This window comes from Gracilinanus agilis, chromosome 3 (genome assembly GCF_016433145.1).
Source record: "Gracilinanus agilis isolate LMUSP501 chromosome 3, AgileGrace, whole genome shotgun sequence".
Classification (NCBI taxonomy): domain Eukaryota; kingdom Metazoa; phylum Chordata; class Mammalia; order Didelphimorphia; family Didelphidae; genus Gracilinanus; species Gracilinanus agilis.
The window spans coordinates 111669431-111685669 of NC_058132.1; the positions used below are offsets into that span (position 1 = coordinate 111669431).

The 16239-nt window shown below is 33.1% G+C and overlaps 1 protein-coding gene across 2 annotated transcripts in view; it reads left to right on the forward strand.

Annotated features, from left to right (window-relative positions):
- EED (embryonic ectoderm development) overlaps positions 1 to 11282 on the forward strand; it is a 32454-nt gene extending 21172 nt beyond the window's left edge. The window contains exons 7-12 of one of the 2 annotated variants that reach the window (XM_044666020.1): positions 1402 to 1493; positions 5902 to 6035; positions 8461 to 8566; positions 9586 to 9744; positions 10407 to 10480; positions 10928 to 11282. In XM_044666020.1, the coding sequence (XP_044521955.1) occupies positions 1402 to 1493; positions 5902 to 6035; positions 8461 to 8566; positions 9586 to 9744; positions 10407 to 10480; positions 10928 to 11054 (692 nt within the window). In that variant the 3' untranslated portion in view covers positions 11055 to 11282. The remainder of the gene's footprint in view (positions 1 to 1401; positions 1494 to 5901; positions 6036 to 8460; positions 8567 to 9585; positions 9745 to 10406; positions 10481 to 10927) is intronic. The other variant, XM_044666019.1, reaches the window with a different exon arrangement.
- Positions 11283 to 16239: the final 4957 nt, after the last annotated feature.

The window sequence follows — 16239 nt, forward strand, 5'->3', positions numbered from 1 at the left end:
CTATGCTCATGTATATTTTCATCCCACTTTTCTCTCCATTTCTGTGGCCTGTTCTTTTCATAGACCCATTTCTCAACTGACCTACAGATTAAAAGTGTTTGTGAAACAATACTGTAATGAATTTTAAATGATTCAATTTGCAAACAACTTTTTAGAAATTTGTTATGTAAAGTACACATGTATGTGAAGCATGCTTGCATGTTTCATGCCTTAGGCCTCTATGACTCTCCAGTTCCTAACTGTACTACATGTCACCACCTCTGAGAAGTAAAAGGAGTAGAAATACATTTTTCATCACCTCCCCTCTTGGCAGTGGTGAGTGGACAGGCAAGAGTGCCTGGGCTCAAATGTACTTCAGTGTGAAACACAGATTATGTTTTAATTGTTTTAAATAGCACAACTTTTCAAACCAGCTTTCTCTCTATTTGTATATCTAAAGTAAAAAATACACTTTTTTACTTTATCAAAGAAAATTTTCAAAGTGAATTGAAAATTTAATGGATTATTTTGAAAGCTTGCCAATAATGTTAATTTTGAGATCTTCTAGTAATAGAAATCTGATATGAGACATGAGTTGACTATTGATACACATTGTTTAACATTGTTGCTATCAAAGATAGACTTGACATTCCCTAATATCTTTTTAATGCTCTGACTTAGAGCATTATTGTACTTTTCTTGCATTCATATTAAAAGAAAATGAAACATTTAAAGTATTTGAAATAATTTTATGATTTTAGAATATGAAGAGTAGTATCCTACAAAGCTGTGTGTGATGGCATCTGCCATTTATAATTTCAGCTTACTACAGATCTCTTTTAATACCTGTTATTCCCATCTGTTTTTTAATATAAGCATAACCGTGTGATGAAGAACATCTAAAATGACAAGAAGTGTAATTATTTTTACTATTTTCTAATAAAATGACTATACACGATTTCTTCTAGTATACCAACAGCACATCTAAGAAGTTTGAAGAAACTTCTCATAAGTTATGAGCATTAAACAATATCTTGGCTCACAAACATGATTTAACTTTATTCTTCCCTTTGTACTTCAAAACAGTTGAGTTGATAAGTAACTTTCTTTAAAAATAAACTTGGGGCTTAATAAATAAGCATTAGATATTGGTCTTATGATTAAATTTATTCATATTCTTTAGAATTTATGATGACATTGAAAAGCAGTGTTACTCTACAAATTTTGAAAAAGTTTTTGAGCATAAAATCTTAATTCCTATTTTTCAAGTATTCTTTAACTGTATAAGGAGAGTGTATGGCAAATCTAAATTATTTTGGTAAGTAGCTTAAGATTTTCTTGCCTGTTATTAGGTAAGATAGGATTGAAAAGCCAGAACTATGAATGCTAAAGGTTTATCTTAATTATTTGCATTTATACTAGATCATGCTCTGAGACTGTGGAACATCCAGACAGACACACTGGTTGCAATATTTGGAGGTGTAGAAGGGCACAGAGATGAAGTTTTAAGTGCTGTAAGTAGAAAGCCACAGGGCAGTGATTTATTTACTCGTGAATTTGAAATTTATTTGTGAATAATTACCTTTGATAGCTTTTCTTAAAAGAAAGCATATGGTTTCTGTGATACATCCTTTCAGGCCATCATTTCACTTATCCATAATATAATATAATTTTATTGACTGAAAGAAGCAAATACTTTTGTAGTATTTCTTCATTTACATTAAGATATATCTTGAAAGTACAGTGAAGGAAAACAAAAAAAAATAGGTTATTTAATAAGCTTATTCATTTTTATCTTCTGTGAGGTTATAGAATAGGTGTAATGGATAGAGAATGACCTTAGAAGTAAATTCTTAGAATGGACTTAGAAGTCCAGAAAACCTCTGTTCATTTCTTGTCTTTGCCACATACTGACTGTAACGTTGGACAAGTCACTTAACAACTCTGGTGCCCCAGGTCACTCTCTAATACAGTGATGGGCAAACTTTTTAAAGAGGGGCCCAAAGGATAGGAAATGCTCATCTGTCAGTCTGTTTCTAAGGCAACTCTTTCAAAGTTTCATTGTATTGTATCCCACTCATTGTATTCTTCAGATTAGGAATAATGTAGCGTGTGGTAGTGGTGGTGGGGGAGTTGGTGCATCTGGATGGCAGGCTGTACTTTGTCCATCACTGCTCTAATAGTATCAGTTAGATAGCCGGCACCTATGTGCTTGGATGAAGAAGTTTATTCAGAGAGAATTCAATCTTAATTGAATGGCTTTGGGAGAGAAGGGATATAGTGACTTTTCATCCATTGGTGTAATGTATTCTAAATGGCTTTCAATTTAAAAAAAATCTAATTTTCATATATGTGATTTTAACTTAATTTTGGTTACTTTGTGGCATAATTCTTTTAGTTATCTCATCCATTGTTTATATGAGAAATAAAATAGATTGGTGTATGCAGGACACATCAGGTACACAATAAATGTCCCTATCTTGGGTTTATAAGATAGGAACTCAACTTCAGATGCTCTAGAATGCAAATTGTATGTAGTTATAAAAGATTTTTTTGGAAGTGACAACAGAACTACGGAATTTTTTCAAAATGGAAGAGCCCACGCTATCACCCTAAATCAAGAGTCATAAGTTTAGAGCTACCAAGTAAGGATGAATGCCTTATTGGTATTGGTTTTCCTAAGTAAAATGCTTAGAAACAAAGCAGCAAGGCTTGTGAACTAAAGTTTTCATTTAATGGATTAGAATGACCTGTGACATCTCTCACTGGATTGATTCTTTAGCATACAGTGTGAAATTACTTTTCTCAAAAGGAGCACTGCTTGGTTTTTCTGAGTAGTAAAGTGTCCTGTTTGAAATATCATGAGATTTCTGAGAGTTGTCCAATTAAGAATCCTTCTATCTTGTAATTTTAAGAAGCATAACATTCTTTGAAGAGATAGTTATTTGCTTAGCAAGAGAAACCTCATTTTTCAGGATCCTTTAAACAAACTTTCAGAAGTATCAGGATTATAAAAAGGTATATTGTGATAGTTTGATATGCTGAAATTGTAGACTGCAGCCTGGGGATAAAGAGGACAGGTTTGGGCAGATAGCGCAACTTCCCTATGAAGTTTGGGTGGGTAATAAGACATCTAGACGTTTTCTTTATTGTACTTTTAAACTTTACATGTTTTGACATACTTCTTTCACCTCTGAGACCAGCATGTCATGTTATAAATTTGGTGTATTTCTTTTTTAAAAACTAATTTACATTTAAAAATATGTATATATGACATTGTTGGGTTTCAGACTTAATTCGAGAGGTACTATTTGCAGCTTTTTAAGAACATAGCACTTTTTTAAAAAAGGATTAAGCTTTAAAAGTTTTTCTTTCCTTTTTGTAGTTTATCAACTTAGACATTCTGTACTAAAGGGGAAAAAAAGCCCCTTCGAAGTTTAGTCACATCACTTGTTACTTTGAAAAATAACATGGTTGTACAATTAAATAAATGTGATAGAAGGAAATTGATGCAAGATTCTCAAATCTTGAGTTCCTAAATTGCCTGCTTTTTAACTGAGTTAAGGGGAAAGATTATCCTGGAAATTATTTCTGAAATTAATGAATTGTCACTATGTTTGCAGTAGTCTCATACTATAAAAAAAGATATACAGCTTTATTTTTTAGCCAGTGGCTTTTAAAAAGATTTTATTAACATAAATTTTTTTTTGCTTAAAAAATGATTCTGAATTAAAGTTCTCATTAAATACGTTGTTTAGGAGACTTATTGCTTTTACTTTCTTTAAAACTAGCTTTTAGTATTGATAAGATTGTTCTTTTGGCTGTTTTGTCCAGGTGCAGATGCCCTGGACAAAATAATTTGTGTATCTTTTTCAGGCATTGTTGTTTCTCTAGCAGTAATCATTAATGGCATGCTAAGTTATGTTGATTTCATATACCTCATCTGAATTTCAGAAAGCAAACCTTTAACTGAGGCATATGATAATTTCCCCCAATTATCTCAGCAGTAAACTTAGCATAATAAAGATGTGGTCTCATAGCAGATTGCTGGAAATAAATTATTCACTGACTCATTGCTCATGAATGTAGTTTCATGGCCATTTGACATCTCTTTAGCACTTCCATCCACTAGAATGAGAAAGAAAAGCAAAGTAGTTGAGTCATATCAGTCAGTTTGGTTATCTCATAACTTTAAAAATGTTTAGTTAGGAAGAAAATGGAAGATTCTAAGTGTAAAAGTTTTTGAATTTTACTTTGAATTTTTTTGTGTCCTATTTGCACCTTCTTTCTTGTTCATAGTTAAACATTGACTACTGGAGTCTTACACAGTTGTATTTCACTGGTGCCGGGCTCATATGACAGATGAAAAAATGAACGAAAGTACATTTTTTACTTCTTTCTGTAAAAGACTCTTGTCCCGTGAGAAAAAAGTTTTATTTTAGATTTAATTTATTCAAAATTAAGCAAAAGAGACTGGTGAATATCAAGAAAAGTGGTGATCACAGAGAGTTAGCCTGCCTTTCATCAAGAACAGGTCATGCAACAACTAACATTATTTCCTTACTCAGTTGTTCAGGGGTGAACTATAGATATAATTTACCTAGACTTTAGCAAAGCATCTGATAAAGTCCCTTAGAGTGTTCTTCTATCATGAAAAGGTAGAAATATGTGAGCTAGATGATTTTGCAAATATGTTGATTTGGAAATAGGTAAATGACTAGACTTTACAAGTTCATGATTTGACATAAACTCAGAAGAATGTCTTCATTTGGCAGTATCCCAAAGATCAATGTCTGACTTTATTTTGTTTAATATTTTTACTAATGACTTGGTTAACAGAGGTGGCATGCTTATCATATTTGCAGATGACAAAGCTAGAAGTAATAACTAAGGCACCAGATGCTATTGACCATGAAAATGTACTCCTAGATGCTAAAGGCAGCTGAGCATTGTAATGGATAGAGTGCTAGGCCTGGAGTAAGGAAGACTCAAGTTCAAATTGACCTCAGACTTTCTAGCTATGTGATTCTGTCACTTAACTTCTGTCTTCTACTGGGAATAACAGCACCTATTTTCCAGGGTTATTGTGAGGATCAAATGAGATAATATTTGTAAAAGGCTTAGCATAGTGCCTGGCATATAGTTGTCACTTAAATAAAGGTTTGCTTCCTGGATGATATTGTTAGTTTTTAAAACATTTTGACCAGTTAAAATGTTGGGCTGAATATAACAAATGAAGTTTAAAGTGAAAGTGTAAAGTTTTACATTTGGATGAAAAAAATGGTTTTATAAGTATAAGATGTAGAAATTGTGGCTGGGCAGCAGTTTGTCTAAAAGAGGTCGTATGGTAAAAAACTACAAGCTCATATAGGATCATTAGCATTATTTCATAGCCACCAAAGCAGTTGGGGTCACTGCTTTAAGAGAGCAATAGCCAGCAGGAGTTGAGAAGTGCCTCCTGAACTTGGTATGACTATGTAGGGTGAAGGAAATGTGTAAAAGAGATTACTGAGAACCATGAAGGTGAAGGATTTCAAGTTTATGCCATATATGGGTCAGTTGAAGTAATAGTTGAATTTTCAATGACTAACCTGGAGATAAGGAAATATTAGGGATGGCAACATTTTAATTGTGTATAATTATTTGAAGGACTATTAAGTAGAAGAGGGATTAGACTTGTTTTGCCTGACCCCAGAGAACAGAAGTTGCAAAAAAGCTTATTTAAAGGCTTCAAGCAAGAGCTGAATGGCCACTTATTGAGTATATTTGTAATTTGTGACTAAATTGGAAAAAGTCCTCCCCGGCTCCTATAGCCATTTTTGTTATAGTTAATATTATTTTGAATATTCACAGACAAAATTAGATAAATGGCATAACTTGGTACTATAACTCATTATCTTGATTTAAACTGTTTACTGATAGGACTATGATCTTCTTGGTGAGAAAATAATGTCTTGTGGAATGGATCACTCTCTGAAACTCTGGAGGATCAATTCAAAAAGAATGATGAATGCAATTAAGGACTCTTATGACTATAACCCAAATAAAACTAACAGGTAATATTTGTGACCTTTATTTAAGAAAAAACAAAACTCTTGCCATGCAAAATAAATAATTATAAGTATGAAAGATAGCTATTACTTTTAAAGAATCATTTAACTTTTCAAATAATCACATTTGGAAAGTGATTTTTAAAAACAATTTATTAATGGATTAATTTGCCTTTACTTCGCTTTTTTTTTTGCCCCATTTCAATTTATTTTGTCAGAATTTATTTTCATCTTTATAAAAATGTTATTTATTTTAATTGGAGATCATACTCAATTTTCTGTCCTTATATGTTTTTAATAAAGGAAAAGACCTTCATATTACCATATTTTATTTAAATAGGAGACAGTTAATGGCAGTTCAAAAACTTAAAAGTATTATCAGTTATATGTTCAATAAAATCTCAAAAGTTGTGTTTAACAGTGGTCTGAGGAGAAAGTATTATGTAAACTTTTTAATTTTAGCATCCAAAGACTTTGCACCTATATTGGAAATAGTTATTCAAAAGAAGTTTTTCCAATTCTACTTTAAAAAGCTTTATTTTCATTATGTCTGCATACTTATTGTAAACCATGTGCTGCTTATACAACATGAAAACTGTGGTTTTTATATTTAGGTCTCAATTTATAACATTATTGCCCCATGTCAAATCTCCCATTTCATTAAAGAGTGTGTCAAATAAAAAACAGAAGAGATTCTATAGTAAATCCGATGGGAAAGGGTTGACCTTTACTTTGTCAGAATTTCTTAAATTATTTTCAGAACCTTAAAAAAGACTATATTTGATTCTTCCATTGTAGAGAGTATACATTTATTATATCTGCATTACATTTTTACACAATGTCTTATTAAGAACTAAAAGTGTTAGAGAACATGAATTTAAATTTTCTTTGATTATCAGGTAGTTTTGGAATCTTACTTTCTAGTGGCCTAAAGAATTCTGTAACCTCATTTAATTCAGAACCAAAGAACTGAAGAGTAACTGGCAACACCTTCCTAGTTAATTAATCTGGAAATATTAACAAATTATATTTCATGAAATAAAGGAAAAATTATTTTCACTTAGAATTGTGGGTTCATTTTCTGTTTTGGGTCTTTTTTCATTGAATACTTAAGAGTAACTCCCCAATTTATTTGCCTGAAAGTATTTACCTTAATTTTAACAAGTAACAAAAGTATGTAAAGCCAAATCCATTAATCAGATTTTTGTATATAACAACTCTTAGTAAAGCATTTTGAAGATAGACTTTGCCTTTATGTTTGACATGTAGTATCAAAGCAAAGAATCATAGAATCACAGAGCTACATGTATTATTGGGAAAATCTCATTTTAGAGATGAAGAAAATAAAATTCTTAAGAGGTAAAGTTACAGGTACAAGTTAACACAGCTAGTTAGCAAAAAAATAGTTGCTATTGTTTAAACAACTGAAAAAACCACCAAAAACCAAGGCCTAGTTTTTTTGGTGTAAAAATATGAAGCAAACTTTCTTCCCTTCCATGCTAGAGTTAAAGTCTACCCTTGATTTGCTTACATTAATCTAACCTAAAAAAGGAATAATAAATGTAACTTTAGAGAATTGGTATTTCATTCATGGTTGTTAAAGTGAAATTGTTTTTTTGGAATAGTTATATCTTTGGAATCTTAATCTCTGGCTGGGATTTGTTTATAGTAGTTATTACTCTAAGTAAATCTACCCAGTCTATTAAAAATGCTGCAAAAGTAAATTTTTAGCTATAATATTTGTAACTACATTATATCTCAAACATTTTGGGGCATTTTAAAGCTAATTTAGGCTTAAAAAGAAGAGAAAGATTTGCCATGTTTATAAAAGATGACATAGTTCCTGAAATGTTTTAAGTAGTGAAAGTTTCTTAGACTATGGTGACAATCCTAAGTGATCATTTTCAAAGGGGATGTGATACATTATTTGCTATACACATATACTTTTTTTTTTTAAACCCTGAACTTCTATCTTAGAATTAATACTCTATATTGGTTCCAAGGCAGAAGTGTATTAAGGGCTAGGTAAAGGGAGTTAAGTGACTTGCCCCAGGATCACACAGCTGGGAAGTGACTGAGTGCAGATTTAAACCCAATTTCTAGGCCTAGCTCTCAGTCTTTACTGAGACACTTACCTGCCCTTTCTTTATACATTTAAAGTTACTTCTTTCAAGCCTGGTTTAAAAAATATTGATGTGAAAAAAGAAAATGAATAGAGTATAAAAACTGATCATGAAAATAACTAATAACACTTAACTCCCCATCAGTAAAAAGGAAGAAGTACTTAGCCATTGGAGAATGCCATAACAAAGAGAAATCAGCAGCCCTTTTGTGTTTTCTATTTTATACTTTTACATTCTAAACAGTGAACAATGAGTGTGCCTCTGCTGTTCTCCTTTTTTGAGTTTTGACATATCCATTCTTCCTGCAGGCCATTTATTTCTCAGAAAGTTCATTTCCCTGACTTTTCAACCAGAGACATACATAGGAATTATGTTGATTGTGTGCGATGGTTAGGAGATCTGATACTTTCTAAGGTATAGTAGCCATTGTAAAATTATATTTTTTTATGTGTGTCTGGGCTCCTTTTTAGGGAATTTGCCACCTGAATACAATTAGTTTAAATTTTGACCAATTTTTAGCATTTTACAAATTATATATACCCTTTCTTCTTTTCTTTGCCTGAAAATTGGAAATACATTTCCAAGGGCAAACATCTGATTTTGCAAAGATTTTATATTTTAACTACTCTTGATGATTGTCAATGGTGATAGAAAGTTTTCTGGTGGGCCTCTTTTATCTATCTGTTTTTAGGTATCTTGCCAAGTTTGCAAAGTTATTTTAGAAAATATTAGAGAGCACTGAATTTTAGTTATTCTCAGCCCCTTTGTAGGAATCTCTTTGAGACCTTCCTATTTTAAGATCCTAACTATTTTAAGCAAAGTCTTAAAAATATGTTTTTTTTTGTTTTGTTTTTTGTATTATTGTATAAGTAATTGGCATAGTACCACAGGTGGATTAGTACATATTTGTGATGATCTAACTGATATTTCCAAAGGAAAAGGTATAAAGTGGTATAATAGTGAGTATCAATGAGTATTAAAATAGAATCAGGAAGTGTTACTGTTTTCACTGGGAACTGTGAAAGGCTGCTTCCACTCAGTTTATTTCAAGACTAGATATAATTTATCCTATTAAAAAACTTATTTGATATTTTAAAAGCCTATTGATATTTGGCTTTGGAGAATTATCAGAGGCTTAGAACAGACTAGTAAATAGCCATTATAGTATATCAGAGAAACTAGTGCTTTGAAAAGTATCTGAAGATGATTTAAGTTCTGAGGCATATGATAGAATTTAAAAATCAGTTCAATTCTATATTTCCTACTTTAGTCTGCCGTAACTATAGAAAGAATGAATTCTTGCTCCGAGTGGGAGATTGAACTAGCTAAATTCCCTTCCACTTAAAAATTTTATATTTCTCTAAATTTAACTGAGGTAATAATTGGAAATAAACTGCTTTTAATATTTTTCCTTTTATCCTTCTGTACTTCAGTCTTGTGAAAATGCCATTGTGTGCTGGAAACCTGGCAAAATGGAAGATGAAATAGACAAAATTAAACCTAGTGAATCAAATGTGACTATTCTTGGGCGATTTGATTATAGTCAGTGTGATATTTGGTATATGAGATTTTCAATGGATTTCTGGCAGAAGGTAAAATAATTTTATTTTTATACTTTTTAAATGATTTATATTTAGAAAACTACAGCAAAAGTTGTATTTTATTGTGCCTCTGTTCTATTTATCTAGAATGTCCATGTGGGTATGTGGATTGGTTTTCTTTTCTTTACCTACAGAGGATATTTGGTGTTGACTATGGGTTAACAAAACATCTGCAGTGGTTATTATGAGTGAAATTGGCAGTTGGGTATTAAGTTTTGTTCCAAATAATCCCTTTTACTAAACTATTGTGTCAAAAGATTAAAGGCTTATTCTTCAGTAATTGTCTGCCTTTTGCCTGAAAAAGTATTATGGGTAAAAGGAAATAGGGGGAGGATGAAATGAGAAACATGTTAGTGATTTAAACATATCAGAAGTTTGCTAAGAACTGTTGGTAACAAATTACTTAAAAATGTTTTTCACTTAAGAGTTTGAAAAAAGCACTTTGTGTAGTTTTTGCTACCATTCTTCTTTTAACATTAACTATATCATAGGCAGTCCAAGTAAAGAATCTGAGATTATTTAAAGTACAATCATAGGAAAGTGCTGATGTTTTCCTTCAATATGAAAACCATAAATTGTCTGGGTTTCTATGCTTTTCTGGTATGTTTTAAATCTAGAAACTCTTAATTACATATTTCCAATAATTTCTTCAGATGCTTGCATTGGGCAATCAAGTTGGCAAACTTTATGTTTGGGATTTAGAAGTAGAAGACCCTCATAAAGCCAAGTAAGTATTCATTAAATATGTTTTATTCCTATTCTCATCTTCCCAGCAATTTATACTGAAAAATAGGAAGCAGGAAATAAATAGTATGTTGTTATCTTTAACATGACTTTTATATTTGATATCCTCAGATGGGCATTATTAACTAAACCAATATTGGTAGATTAAAAAGACCTGCTTTTATTTCTGTTGAACTGATTACATAAAGACTTTTTAAACTTATTTTCTATTTTAATTGACAATTTCCCTTAAGTTTTATGTAATGTTAATTTTAACTATAAAAGTAATTACGTTAGAATAAAGTGATTCTCTAATTCTTTTTATTTGATTCTGAGGCATTTGTTCATTTTGTAGTCATAGAGAATAACAGTAATTAATGATGATTGCTACTGCCACTATTATGTGTGCTGTTATAACCTATAGCCATGGCTTTTGGATTTTTTTCCACAGATGTACAACACTTACTCATCCAAAATGTGTTGCTGCCATTAGACAAACCAGTTTTAGCAGAGATAGCAGTATTCTTATAGCTGTTTGTGATGATGCTAGCATTTGGCGCTGGGATAGACTTCGATAAATTACTTTTTCTTAATTGAAAGTAGACAATTTTTCTGTGTACAATATAATCTCCTACAGTGTCTTGCTAGTAAAAGCACCTAGAGCATCGCTAGCATTTAGAGTTGTGTCGTCTTCTTCCAGTGTACAATCAGCCTGAGCTGAACGTAGTGATGTTTACATTGTTTACATTCTTTGTACTGTCTTCCTGCTCAGACTCTACAGCTTTTAATAAAAATTTATTTTTGTAAAGCTCTCTGTATTGAGTCCATTTTCATTTTTCTTTGTATTTAAAAATTACACAATTACAATCTTGTTTGGTAATTCTTAAAATGTGCCCCAAAAAAGAGTTTATATGAACGTTTCATATTTCAAAATGAATTCTAAATGTAATTTTGATTCTAACACTTGAATGATTAAATGAAGTACACTTTATTGAAACAAGTTATAAGCATAACAGCACATTTTAAATGGATAGAAATAATTGAATATCCATTATACATATGCAAAGTCTCAATTGAATTTTCATGTTGTTGGCTATTTTTAAAAGTCTAAATGTACTAGGAAAAGAAACTTAAGTATTTAAGTACTTAGTATATGTCATATGGGGTATAAGAATGTGGCCTGAGAAAAGAAAAGTGAAGCATAGTCATAAATTTATATGTATATTGCACAGTCCCTTTAGGAATTGATCATCTAAGCAAGGTAAGACTTATTGATAAGACATAGTAATATACCATAATTTGATTAAATATGAAATACCAATGAGAAGTTGAGAAGCAGCAAAAGGCAGTACAAGTCAGAGTTGTTTGAAGAGTGCTTAAATGATTTTAATTTTTTTCCCTTCCACTTTAAACATAAATTATGGACTTCTAAAGGCAAGTAGCTCCCACAGAATATTAAGTCTCTGATGAAGACTTAGCCTCAAAGAATTATAGTATTAACTTACTCAAGAAAATGGAAGGTGGAATGTGTTTTGTTTTCTTTTGTTTTAAACCCATATCTTCTCACTTAGAAACAAAACTGTGCATTGGTTCTAAGGCAGAAGAGAGTGATAAGGGCTAGGCAATGGGATTTAAGTGATTTGCCCAGAGTTGTATAGCTAGGAACTGTTTGAGGTCAATTTTGAACACAGAATCTCTGGACCCTAGGCCTTGCTCTCAATCCCCTGAGTCACCTAAGCTTCCCCCCACCCCCCAGAATGTAATTAACAATCATGTGTTCCAAGTCAAGTGTGTTCTATTCTGCTAACATTTTCGCTTTAGCTTTTTAAGCCAGTGTTTAAAATAATTCTAATTACTTGGTATTTTTTTTTTTTTTTGGTAATACTTTCTGTTGTTATTTGGCTCGGAAAATAGTTTTTTTTAATACCTAAAGGTAATAAATGACAAGACTGAGATTTGAACTTCCTTTGACTTCAAATCCAGCATCCTTTCCAGGGTACCTTGCAGACAGCTCAGATCTTTTATAATAAAGGTTAGGAAAATATGGTTTAATAATGTAAAAATGCATTTCACAGCAACATATATAATCTTCTAAATGTTTATGCCTTTTAAAATTAGAAAGGGCAAAGTGAAAAATTATTTTTTTATAAATAAAATCTGTTAGCAATAAAGTATTTAAGATAAATTCAAATACCATTTCAATTTGATTTTTTAAATGTGTTGATTTCTGGCTCTCAGAGTCTTTGAATGCAGTTGTGATAATGAGATTAAATCTACCCTGCCCATCTTTAGATTTAATCACCAAAGGTTAAAACATCTTCCTGTAGCACACAAGTTCAGTGGTCTGTGACCCACATATGCTAGAGTGAGTAACAAATCAGAATTTACTGACTGCCTCCTGGGCAGTCCTAAGAAAAGCGTCTGTTGTGATTAGACACGTAAACTAAGAGGAGGCCACAGGAAGTGATGCAAAAGAGGCCCCTTTAAAAAGAGACCTCAGTGAGCTGGGCCCTCTCTTCTGGTTTGTGAATGGGACCTGAAGGAGCTCTTCTGGTTTAGGACTGGACTTGGAGGAGGTCTGGAGCTAGTGAGACTGTTCCACTTGGTGAGTGTTAAGACTGAAACTTCCTGAATTTCTCTTAAGGAACTTCCTTTTAATAGAGACTCTGTGGCTGAAGCTTTTGCTTTGTTTGCCTTCCAGGCTCTTCAGGCCTCTGGCTCTGCTGAGGGTTAATTAGATCTACCTTGATTGAACTAGGGGATCAGAGCAAATTACCTACTGTGTTAGATCACTTATCCTATCTTATCCTCTCTCTTATTTCCTTATTTCTACTTCCTCTTCTCATTTGTAAATAAATTTCCATAAAAGTCATTTTAACTTGAGGTTATTCTTTAATTGGGGACTGATAATTGTTCAATCCCCTGGCCAACCTTTTAATATTTACCCAATCAAAACCCCTTTTTACTCTTTACACAGTACATTTCTGATATGTTACAGAGTAAAAACCTCAAGTACATATTTTGTGGTTGTCCTAACCCATGAATACTTCAGAGGTTCTATCCACTGTGTTAGAATCCTCCTGTTTTTGTGTTCTAATATTTCATAGGAACAAGTATAGCATCCTCAAAATCCTCTTCATTTGTGTCCAATCAGTTGCCAAGCCTTTTCATTTCTAACTCCACAATACTTTTCTTCTTTTCTTTCCTTTTTTTTTTTTAAATCTTTACCTTCTTCTTAGAATCAGTACTAAGTATTGATTACAAAGCAGAAGAGCTAGGCAACCGGGGCTAAGTGACTTGCTCAGGGTCCTACAGCCAAGTGTCTGAAGGCCAGATTTGAGTCTAGGACCTCCTGAATCTCCAGGCCTCATTCTCTATTCACTGAGCCACCTAGCTTCCCTTTCCATAATATTTTTTGCAGACCTGCCCCCTCTCCTTTCCCTTCCCTTCCCCATTTGACAATCTCCTTGTGGTGCCTCTTTATTCCCACTAGGGTCAATTAAAGTACTTTGCCACCTGTCCCCAATTTTCTTTTCCAGACATTTTACACATTAAGTCTCTGTGTTCCAGCAATAGTGACCTACCTATACTTTTCTGGTGATGCATTTATAAAGGCTTCACTATGTGCCCTACACTGTGCTAAATGTTAGAGATACAAAGAAACGCAAAAATAGGCTCAGCCTTCAAGGAATTCACATTCTAATGGGGGAGATCAAAAGTATGCAAATAATTATGTAAAAACAATATATACAAGATGGATTTCAGATAATCCAGGAAAGCACTATCATTAATACTGAAAAAAACTTGTGGAAGGTGGACTTTTTTCTGAGTCTTTAGGGAAGACAGATAAGGGAGTGTTCCAGGTATGCGTGACAGTCAATGAAAAGGCACAAAAGAGTTGAGAAATGAAGTGTCTTGAGCAAGGGGGCCATTGTAGTGTTCGTGGAGTAGAGTTGTAATGTGTGAGAAGACCTGTAAAGTAGAAAGAGACCAGGTTACAAAGGGCTTTAAAAATCTTTATAGGATCTTTTATTTGATCCTAGAGGTAATAAGAAACTATTAAAGTGCATAAAATGAGTGTGGGGGAGGTAACATGCATTGTTAGATGTGCTTTAAGATCTAGATTACTAAGCATATTTTAGTAGAGGAACAAAAGGTCCAGGAGTGAACCTTGAGTAATAACCAGCAAAATAGTCTAGAGGAAGAAGAAAGGGGCCAGGAAAGAAACTTTGAGTAACCAGGTAGCTGGTGTAGCCTGAATGAAGATTCAGCAAACTCAGGAAGGATGAGAAAGTAGTATCACTAAAACCTAGAGAGAAGCCAGTCTTATTATGGAGAAGAAAGTGATTGACTAGAAGGCTGCAGAGAAGTCAAGAAAGATGCAGACTGAGAATAGGCCTTTGGATTTGTCAATTAAGAAATAATGATTAAATTCAGAGATAGTAGTTTTAAGTTGAACAGGTTGAAAGCCAGATTTAAGAATGTTGTGAGAGGAAGGGAAGTGGAAGTATTTCTATTAAAGAGTATTCTCAAGCTGTGAAAGGAAGGAAATAGGTGATATACAGGAGGAACAAATCTAGTGAGGATTTTTTTGATGGAGAAATGGGTGAGTTTCTAGATAGCAAGGGATAGGTAGGTGGTAAAGTGAGTTGAATTCTGGGCTTCAAGTCAGGGAGACCTAAGTTCAAATCCAATCTCAGACACCAGCAGTTTGACCCTGGACAAATCACTTAACCCTGTTTACTTCCATTTCCTTATCTGTAAAAATGAGCTGGAGAAGGAAATGACAGACAACTCCAATATCTGCCAAGAAGAATATCCCAAATGGGATCACAAAGAGATAAACACTACCCAAAAATGATTGACCAACAACATGATAGCAAGGAAGCAACTAATAGACTTGATATAAAAGATGAGAGTGAAGATGACAGGGCAGTGCTCTAGAAGGCCAGATCAGTATATGCCTTGGGATTTCCTTTTGCAAAGAGAACTATCTCTTCATGTAAGATAGGAATGAAGGAGATAGAGGAGCAAGGTATCTCAGTGATGTGAGATGTTTGGTTTTTTTTTGTTTTTGGTTTTTTTAAACCCTTAACTTCTGTGTATTGGCTCCTAGGTGGAAGAGTGGTAAGGGTGGGCAATGGGGGTCAAGTGACTTGCCCAGGGCTACAGAGCTGGGAAGTGTCTGAGGCTGGATTTGAACCTAGGACCTCCCGTCTCTAGGCCTAGCTCCCAATCCACTGAGCTACCCAACTGCCCCCTCAGTGATGTGAGATGAGGAGGGGGTATAGAACAGGTATAGAGGAGAAGGCCATGGTGGCCTATAACACTCAGTGGTTGGTACCAAACTACAATGTAATTGGGAAGTATTTTTAAAAATAAAAATACAATAGAACATTGATAATATGTGGTTTTCTAATTAAATATATAACCTGTGGGACTATTTTGTGGCCCCATTTTCAAGTTTGACCCCTCATAAATAGAGAATACAAGATCCCACTGTTAAGTGTAGCTTTTGAAAAATAAACTTTGTAAAAAGTATTTGTTGGAGCAAAATGCTTTCTTAAGACTTCCAACAAGGTTTTTCTCAGGTATATGTCAAAATTATAAAAGATTCTATGAAAGAGGATTTTGTTTTAAGACCCTGTGAAAAATGGAGGAATGAATGGAAAAAGCGTTTATTAAGCACTTACTTTGTGCCAAGCAATGTGCGAAGCATCAGGGATACAAATTAAAAAATCAAGACCATATGCCAACATGCAC